The following is a 9,887-nucleotide window of genomic DNA, read 5'->3' on the forward strand; positions in this document are numbered from 1 at the left end:
AGTCTTTGGTTTTTCTTGGGATGTCCAAATGTAGCCCAGCCAGATTTGGTTCCCAGCTGTGGTTCGCGTGGCTAAAAATACAGACTTGAGTTTCTACCATCTTGTGAAACAACAGTTCCTATCAGAAACTTTATTATAATTCAAATCATTTCTTGTACCAGTGGTTCAGAGTAGACTTTTTTGAGGGGAGACTGGGAAAATTAAAGTCACTCCTCATTCGTAACTCTTAAAGTGACTGAAGTGCTATTCCCTTTTTTACCAAAAATCAGGACTACCCTAGAACTTGTCTAAGGCTTAGGTGGGTACTAGGTTTTAGTATTGAGTGATGCTAACTAGGTCATCTTCCCTGTGAACTCGCTTCTCTTTCTTATCCAAACTTAAAAAAAGCCCATCTGCTTTTTTAAAATCTTGACTGCTAAGGTCTTTCCTTAGTCATCAAATACAGGAATGATCTGGTCACGTTAGTTGAAACAGATTAAAGGGTAAAGAGGGAAGTTTGAGGAGTATTGAATTAAGAGAATTCAGGTTGGCTTTCTTCTATCAGAAATATTTCTTGACCGTCATCAGTAAATAGGATATCGGAGGGATTGCTTTCTTGTTTTATGAGTAAGAACTGTAACGTAACCTGTCCTTCTTAAAAGCTGGAATAAATTCAACTGCCATTCCAGAAAGACTGGAATATGGAGGAGGCTGCTGATGGGTTTGTCAGATGGAAAAGAAATGGAGAAGAGATGACTCTATGTACCACGGGAGATCATCTCGCATTCGTTTTGAGAAGTGATATTAAAATGTATGTTTTGTTGCAGATGGTTTACACCGTCAAAGCTTTTGAGTGCAAAAAGTGTGTTTGGTCTTTCCAAAAAAAGCCACAGGGCTTAATTGATTTTTTAAAAAGGTTTGTAGAGCGATCCGATTGGCGGGTTTGGAATCAACGGATCCTGAACTCTTTTTCATTTCGCAGAATGTTCTCCGAAAAGTGCAACATCAAGATGCTTTGCAGATCTCTGATGTGGTCATGGCCTCCCTGTTAAGGATGTTCCAAAGCACAGCTGGGTCTGGAGGAGTGCAAGAGGATGCTCTAATGGCAGTTAGCACGCTGGTGGAAGGTCAGTGAGCCAAAATCGGGCAGGGCGTGTCTTTAGGATGCAAGACTTCCAATTGCTATGGGGAATTTTCGGCCTCAGAAAGCATAGTCCTGTCTTCTCATTTCCTGGGGCATGACTTGAGTGCAAAGTTGGATTGAGCATAAGTGTAAATTTGTGCATAAGTGCTTTGCCACTGTCCTTGAAATGAATGGGGAGCAAGCTGCAAATGAGATTGGCGACGTTTTTGGGGGAAAACGGTTATCATCTGCGTCGTGTTTGTCAGGTTCTTTTTTCCCCTGAAAGTCTCCTCGCTTTATTGAGGTTTGCCTCCTTTCAAGGATGGAGGAAACAAAGGTTTTCATTTTCTTTCCTGGCACTTGATACCTCCTTGTTTGGGCTGTAATGCTTTGGACTCGAGGTTGACACATCGTGGTGCTCAGAATAGGATGGAGTGAAACATCGAGAGTTGTAGGAATTAATTGGTTTTCTGGTTGTTACATGTCTGACTAAACAAAATTGCTTTGAGGAAGCCATGTCTGCTTAAGACTCTTTGAAGGGCCATTAAAAGCACATTAAAGAGCACTTAAGAAACCTAGAATGCTTCTTCAGGGTTGGCCTGTGTGGTGTAGACACGGACCAAGGCTGCTACCTGAGGACCAGACCTATTTCTGTATCAGGAGCATATGTTCAGCTGCATTAATCGGGCCACTTGTAACCACCCTGACCGGGCACGGAGTTCACTTTGGTCCCTGGAGTGGCTAATTCAGAAAGAAGCCCAGTCTGCTTTTCCTGGCTAGCTTGTAAAATAAGTGCTTGTTGGACTTGCCCAGGGATGGACCCTGCTTTAAAGCTGGCCGCCAGAGAAGACATGCTGTGATCAGATGAAGAGGTGGCCAAGAGGCAATATTGTTAGCTCATCCAATCCAAAATGAACCCTTGAAAAAAAACCCCTTGGTTTGTTGGTTTGTCTTAGCTGAAGTGAAATCCCACTCTGGAGATCGGGCATTATCTTCAGGGCATAAGAGTCAGACCCTTCCAGCACTTAAGAATTTGGCTTGTCTGAGACAACCTTACTGTTCTTGTGATAGAATGAGTAGTGAGGGGTGCCTGGGTGGCTCAGTCGTTAGGCGTCTGCCTTCAGCTCAGGGGGTGATCCCAGAGTCCTGGGATCGAGCCCCGCATCAGGCTCTGTGCTCTGCTGGGAGCCTGTTTCTTCCTCTCCCACTCCCCCTGCTTGTGTTCCCTCTCTCGCTGACTGTCTCTCTCTCTGTCAAATAAATAAATAAAATGTTAAAAAAAAAAAAAAAGAGGAATCAGTAATGAACTCACACTCCCCCCAACCTGTTGATTGGAGTGAATACATTTTGGGAGAGCTGGCATGGTTATTTTTGCTCACTTCTGTGATATCCTCTGGTGCTAACAGTTTGTTTCTTTACAGTGTTGGGTGGTGAGTTCCTAAAGTACATGGAGGCCTTTAAACCCTTCCTGGGCATTGGATTGAAAAATTATGCTGAGTACCAGGTAATCTATGCTTTTCAAAAGAACACATTTATATTCTTACTTTTTCCTGATAACTGCCTCATGGTATAAAGTCCAGGTAGTCTCTCTGTTGTCTGCGGGCATGGAACTAGAAGTAGTCCGTGAAAAAACCAGGATAGTAGATGCCCCAGTATTGCACCCTGCGAGCAGGGCTTTTTCCTTCTCTCTCTTTTTTTTAACCACCGGTTCTTGCCACCATCATTCCCGGTGAATATTGTCATTTCTGTCCTCTCTTAATGATATTTTGGAGAGTCTTAGCTCTTTTCCTGCCGTACAGATGGTTAAAACAAACTAATGTCCATGCGCCTGGTTGGCTTAGTCAGTTAAGCGTCTGAGTCTTGATCTCGGCTCAGGTCTTGATCTCAGGGCTAAGTTCAAGCCCTGCATTGGGTTCCATGCTGTGCATGGAGCCTACTTTAAAAAAAAAAAAAAAAAAACCAGGGGAGCCTGAGTGGCGCAGTCGTTAAGCGTCTGCCTTCGGCTTAGGGCGTGATCCCAGCGTTCTGAGGTCGAGCCCCACATCAGGCTCCTCTGCTAGGAACCTGCTTCTCCCTCTCCCACTCCCCCTGCCTGTGTTCCCTGTCTCGCTGGCTGTCTGTCAAATAAATAAATAAAACCTTTTTTAAAAAAATTTTAATTTAATTTTAAAAAAGATATTAAAAAATTAAAAAAAAAAAAAAAACTAACCAAAACCGAACTAATGTCCGAAAAGAAGGATGTTTCCTTCTTCAACTCTAGGCTCAAGTGATAAAGGACCAGCGGCTAAATAAAAACAATGCCTTACCCTGCGGGTGGCCTGTTTGCGAGATCATTTCCTTGATTCTTTGCAGGTTTGTTTGGCAGCTGTGGGCTTAGTGGGAGACTTATGCCGAGCTCTGCAGTCCAATATCTTACCTTTCTGTGATGAGGTGATGCAGCTCCTGCTGGAGAACCTGGGGGTGAGTGTCTGTACACACAGTCTGATGAACTGGTGTTTGAAGAAATCTGGAAGGATGCTTAAAAATTAAGTGAGAGGGAACTCTCAGTTGCCAGAATGTTGGCTGTAGGCTCATGAAGAGGGAATTGCTCATTTTCACAAGATGATTCTATAAAGTAAGGTTGGTAAAATTAATTAAAGGAAGGTATGCTCAATGCATGAATTGGGAGGGAGGGGGGAGCAGGGAGGTCAGTAAAGTGTATGTGTAATCCCTCTGTCCAGAGAGAGCCACTGTTAATTTTTGTGTATGTCCTGAAGGTCTGTACAAAGTGTGTTAGTAATTGTTTATTATAAAAACAAGTTTTCTTTACAGAAGATTTTGGCTTTTATTAATTTTCTCTCTCCCCCCCCCCCCCCCGGTCAGAATGAAAACGTCCACAGGTCTGTGAAGCCACAGATTCTGTCCGTGTTTGGTGATATTGCCCTTGCTATTGGTGGAGAGTTTAAAAAATATCTAGAGGTTGTCTTGAATACTCTTCAGCAGGCCTCCCAAGCCCAGGTGGACAAGGTAAGCTTCAAGCTGTCTTTTAAATCCAGCCCTGATTGGACGAGTGGGACTTCTGACAGTCCTACAACTAAAGGCTCTGGGTATGATGGAGATTCTGTTTGTCTCTTACAGTCAGACTATGACATGGTGGATTATCTGAATGAGCTAAGAGAAGGCTGCTTGGAGGCCTATACCGGAATTGTCCAGGGATTGAAGGGAGACCAGGAGAACGTGCACCGTTGAGTATACAACCCAGTGGACTTAGTCCAGAGTTCATGTAGCCAAATGGGCTGTCTTTGGTTCTGTAGCTTGTGACCTAGCACCTATTGCTTAAGGGAAGGGGAGAAGGAACAGGACCCTCATGAAGAGAGGAGCTTTGGAAGAAGATACAGTCTTTTCCATTTCTTCCCCCTCCCCCTTCCTCTACTGCTTTGTCTCACCTTTCTTGAGCCTTGAAGGGGTGGGATCCAGCATGGCTGTTGGTGCCGGTCACATCTGCACCAGCCCTGCGTGGCCGCTGTTGAGCACAGGCACAGCTCCAGTGCGGTTGAATTAAAGGATTGGGAGATCACATTTTCTCTCTCAGCTGATGTTTCTGTTATTGATTGGGCAAATATTTGTCCTTTACCTCTTTTGATATCATGGGCCTAGAGGAAGGGTTCCATTTGTTCTTTCTCTGGTTTTCTGCTTGTAATAAGAGGAATATCTGCCTCTTCTGTTGGCATGAAGAATGACATCTTAATTTGAGGAAGAATAGTTCTAGTTCGGTATAACTATATGCAACTAATTCTCCAGCCTGAAGCCTGCCTGATGGGGGGTAGTGTATTTGGAAATTCTGAAACGGGGTGTAGTCCTGCCAAAGGTGGGACAGCTTCATCAGACCTTCTCTTTCTATTATAGCGGATGTCATGCTGGTACAGCCCAGAGTAGAATTTATTCTGTCTTTCATTGACCACATTGCTGGAGATGAGGATCATACAGACGGAGTAGTAGCTTGTGCTGCTGGACTGATAGGGTAGGTTAAATCCTGTTTCCAACAGCTGACTAGAATTTCTCATGGCAAATGAGAAGCCCTGTGGTAAAGGACTTTGAGGGTAGCCTGGATGGGAATTACCCACTTCTTTGATACGGATATTTCTTTAATAGAACCCATGGTGTCCTGTTCAGAGTTCTCACAGATGATCATTCATTCCAGACCTTAGCTCTAGTCTCATTCCAGACCCCCCAGATTTCTAATTTCTCTTCGCTAAACTCTGAGAGAGTTCTCAGAGGTCTAGAAGCAGCATGAGATCTGTATCCATCCCATATTCTGAGGTTGGTCAACAGATGGCCTGTGTTTAGCCTCCTCTATTGAAAGCTTGAGGCATCAGTAGAAGAAAGAGCCGTGAGTTAGTTGTGGAACTCAGGGTAAGTCATCCTGACTCTTCGGACCTCATTTTTCGCATCTGTTTAGGGCAGGTGCTGAACTTATCCCTAAAATTTCTTCCAGCTTTAAAAAGTAGGTGAAGTCTAAGAGACCCACAACTAGCTTAGCACTGGCTCAAAACAGGATAGCGGGAGGAGGCTGGGAGCTCATTCTCAGGTGTGTTTATTTTGCACAGGGACTTGTGTACAGCATTTGGGAAGGATGTACTGAAATTAGTAGAAGCTAGGCCAATGATCCATGAACTGTTAACGGAAGGACGGAGATCGAAGACTAACAAAGCAAAAACCCTTGCTACATGGGCAACAAAAGAACTGAGGAAACTGAAGAACCAAGCTTGGTAAGAGCTTGTCTCCACTGCCCTCTTTCTTCTTTCTCGGGGAGGAGGCACAGTTTCTTCAGACTGTTCCAACAAGGGCTGCCTTTCTCTTGGTATTTTGTTTTATACTCTTTCCCATATAAATGCTTTTGAGCCAAGCCTTTGTTCCTCAGGCTTGTACTAGTGGAAGGGTCGGGCATCCTCAGTCTTTCCTTGAGCCAAACGTTTGATTACTTGTGGTGACGAAGAACAGAACTTATGTAACTAGAATTCAGTGAAGTCCCCAAATGATTTTGGGCCTTAATAAAGTTATCGGTAATGGCATTTTCCCAAAATGCTCTTTTCTACTTTCTATTCCCCTCCTCCTGCTCCTTACTTTTTTTACTGCAGTGCTGTTAGACCTTGTGTGGCTCTGCAGAAGGTAGCCAAAGTCAGGAGTTGTCTGGCCCCTGCTTTCAAATGTAGTTTTAATTTATTTTCCTCTCACATGCTCATCATCTTACTCCAAAGATCTCAGTAAAACTGGCTATTTTGAGTTTTATCTTTTTAGTGTCCCTGCCACCCTGTAATGTAGGTGCTAATGAGAACAGGTAGCTGGCGCATAGAAAGACAAGAAAAATAATCTTCGAAAAGTTGACGGATTCATTTTGGGTTTATGAGCACTTAAGTTTGGGAATCAGAGAAGCGCTTGGCTCTTCTGGCTCTTTGATCTCAAAGTTGACCTGTTTTCCATCTGTGTTTTTAGATCTGTTACCATTGGGATGATAACCTGAGACCCCCACTGGAAATCTCCAATCTTTTGAAAAACCCGGAAGTGAGGAGTGTGCACGGATGCTGAATGTTTGGGAATGAGAGGATGAGTGAGTGAGGCTTGAAAACACACCACATTGAAAATCCTGCCACAGCAGCAGCCGCAGCCGCCAACAGCAGCGCTGTTAGTGAGCTAAGTAAGCACTGACTTCGTAGAAAACCATAACGTCGGCCATCTTGGAAAAGAGAAAAACGATGGATTTACTTGCTTAGGAAAAAAAAAAAAGAAAGTTATCTCTTCCCAGGAGAGGCTAGAACTAGCTTTTCTGTCTTTTGGCCGGTGCCGAGTGGAGTGACTGGTTGGGAGAAGAGGAGGGACTGGGTTCAGCTGTGGTGCTTTGTTGTAAAAGGCAGCCTGGCCTTTGCTACTGATAAGAGAGATGGAGCCTGGGTCTCAAGCCCGCCTTTGGTGTACCTTTGCCACACGGTACTGTTCGCGTGCCGGCTGAAAGGAGGGTGAGGGACCCCTTACAGTCTGAGAATGAGTGTGTGTGAGTGAGGCGGTATCCACATTCTCAACTTCAAGTCATTGCAGTTTCTTTTTCCCAGAAAAAAAGGGGTTAGATGTTGCATTTCATAAAACTAACCGAAGTTCTGTCTACTGATGCAGCACAAGAGATGTGTAAAAAAAAAAAAAAAAAAAAGGAAAAAAGGAAAGACGCTCGTTAGGTTTTGTTTTTTGTTTTGTTTTCTTCCTTTCTTTTTTTTGTTTTGTTTTGTTTTGTTTTTTAATTATCTTCTAGGGAAAACACTGACGAATGGTCAGAGCTCCCGTATCCTGATCTTTTCATCAAGGCGCCTTTCCTAATAATATGGTTCAACTGTGAATGTAGAAGTGGGGGGGAGGGGGGAGAAAAAACTCTGGAGTTAGAGGATCTAGAACAAATTAAAATACAGTTGTTGCAAGTAAAGAACGCAAACTTCAAAACAAAATAAAGCCACAACCCAAACAAACCAAAATTTAGATGCTCAGAATTGGCAGCACCAAAAGAGAAGTCTCTCCTGACACGTACCGGGGTAGTCTGAGCACCCCCAGAAAATTGTGCCAAAGAGTTTAGAAAACAAATACACAACGAAAGGACGCACGCACATACACGCACACACACAGCACACTTGAGGTAACTATTTTGGATTGCAAACGAGGATAAATTTAATGTTCAAACAATCTGATAAAATAACCATTTGGAAACTGCTTGGCCTTCTGTTCTCTTTTATTTGATTGACTCCAATGCGATATTGGTCTCTTGCTGCACTTCAAAACCAACTAACCAACAAAACAAAAACCAGAAGTATATACATACTAGAACTCTTGTGATGAAAATGGCACTTGGAAAAGGTTTTATTTTTCCACTGAAGGTGAAGATTCATAAAATGGTGTCACACGTTCCCCTGGTCACACACACTAATGTTGTTTTAGAAGTGTGATGTGCTGTGAGAACCACAAATCAGACTTAAGTTATTTTCCCTTTTACGAGGGAACAGGGCACCCTGAATTTTGGTTTTAGAATCTTTCAGCAATAAGGAGGGGTGTCGGTGAGCTTTGATCCCCTTTTGGTTTTGCAGTTAGGAGTTTTTGCTGGCATTCTGAATACGCTGCTTTCAGAAACCCCAAGGAAGATTTTTAATTGCTTCCTGGTATTTGGAGGATTCAAACACAAGACCTTAAATTCCCACTTCCATTTCCATTCTAGCAAAAAATGTGGGCTTACGTTTTTCTCTTTGCCATTTTCCCTTTGCTGTCCAAGCCGTCCATTCATCAGTGGGATTGGCTCAGTTTTGCTCATCCATATGGCAGCGTCTCTAATAGCTCTTGTACAGGGTATCAGATATTGTGCCTTTTGGTGCCAGGTTCAAAGTCAAGTGCCGATCTATGAACCAGTGTACAAAAAAAAACAAAAAAAAAAAACAGGTGTTTGAAGGAAAGACTCCATTGCGAATAGAGTTTGCACCACCTCCTAAGCCCTACTGAGAAGAGACCTGGCCCTCTACTGCCTTGTTTAAATTCTAGTTGTTTCTTGATGGAGAGGAGGATACACTAACCATTCCTGATAGGTAGGGGTTGGTCAGGGCTTACGGAGGGGGCAGGAATATTGGGGAGAAAAAAAAAAATCTGATCATTCCTCAGTGCTACCCATTTCTGTCCTGTGTGGGCTGGTTAGCTAGACAGCAGGAGAATAAAGTACACCGAGAACCATAATGGAAACAAAACCTTCCGTGTGTTTTGTCATGTTTTGTTCCAGGGAAGCAGTTGACAAGTGCTGTTATTAACGCTTTCTCCCAGATCCATTCAGTGATGGAGGAGGAAAGTGGGCCGGTTGGACTGTGGTCTTGGTGCCTTGCAGGCGTTCTACACTGGTTATGCATTTAATCCTCCCTCCCAATTACCTTTGGCTAGTGGGTTTTCCAGAGTCTGGGTATTTGCCCTTAACTGTATCACGTAAGGCAACCTGGATGCAAGATGCATTCTGTCCACTCACTGTCTGGACCTTCCCCACCTTAGTCTCGGCACATTCCTTCAAGAATGTAGTTACGGTCCGCTTGGGAAGATGTCAGTGCAAATGTGAAGCAAAGGGGCATCGGACTAGGCTTTGGTTTGCCACAAGTGGCAGCTGCCTCTGTCAATTACGATTACACTTATTAACTTGGCTTCTCATTTTCCCAGCTCCCCTCTGCTCCCCTCCGCCGCAGTGCTGAAACTTTGACTGTCAGAGGTAACTGTAATATTGCCTTCGGGACTGGTGGAGAAAGGGAGGGGATTGCTCAGTGTAGTGTTTCCACTTCCAGAACCAAGTAATCTAGTCACTCTGATATTTAAGTGCGGTAGTCCGACTTTTAAGAGAAATCTCAACTCCATCAGCTTTCGATAGCATCTTGGTTTCGAAACAACTTCCGTCTGTAATTGGCATTCAGAATGCCCTTGGCATGCCAGTCTGTGACGGCATTAAAGACCTGTTAAAACACTTGAGCCCAACTTTATTAACCAAAACTGATACACCACCTTTATCTTCTGAATAAAGTCCGCTTTATTTTTATTTTCAACATTTTGCCGCTTCATTTTTGGTTCCACATGGTGTCACCTTGGAGGTAAAATGAGTGGTTTGAAAGGCGCTGGAGTGTGCGGTGCTGGTGTGCGTGTGAGCTGGGGAAAGGAAGGACACGTCTGTCTGGAAAACGGACTCCGCGCGGTGTGACGGGAAATGAATGAACGGCCTGCCTCCAGCGCGGTCGGTCGTGAGCAAGCCGTGTGG

The 9,887-nt window shown here is 44.0% G+C and overlaps 1 protein-coding gene across 1 annotated transcript in view; it reads left to right on the top strand.

The window, feature by feature from the left end:
• Positions 1-9,678, top strand: part of KPNB1 (karyopherin subunit beta 1) — a 28,807-nt gene extending 19,129 nt beyond the window's left edge. The window contains exons 15-22 of the mRNA XM_045813732.2: positions 962-1,106; positions 2,524-2,606; positions 3,455-3,562; positions 3,965-4,108; positions 4,220-4,325; positions 4,988-5,102; positions 5,689-5,850; positions 6,575-9,678. Of these exons, the coding sequence (XP_045669688.1) occupies positions 962-1,106; positions 2,524-2,606; positions 3,455-3,562; positions 3,965-4,108; positions 4,220-4,325; positions 4,988-5,102; positions 5,689-5,850; position 6,575 (864 nt within the window). The 3' untranslated portion in view covers positions 6,576-9,678. The remainder of the gene's footprint in view (positions 1-961; positions 1,107-2,523; positions 2,607-3,454; positions 3,563-3,964; positions 4,109-4,219; positions 4,326-4,987; positions 5,103-5,688; positions 5,851-6,574) is intronic.
• The last annotated feature ends 209 nt before the right edge of the window (positions 9,679-9,887 follow it).

Source organism: Ursus americanus, chromosome 23 (assembly GCF_024610735.1).
Source record: "Ursus americanus isolate L20-20 chromosome 23, mUrsAme1.1.p, whole genome shotgun sequence".
NCBI lineage: Eukaryota > Metazoa > Chordata > Mammalia > Carnivora > Ursidae > Ursus > Ursus americanus.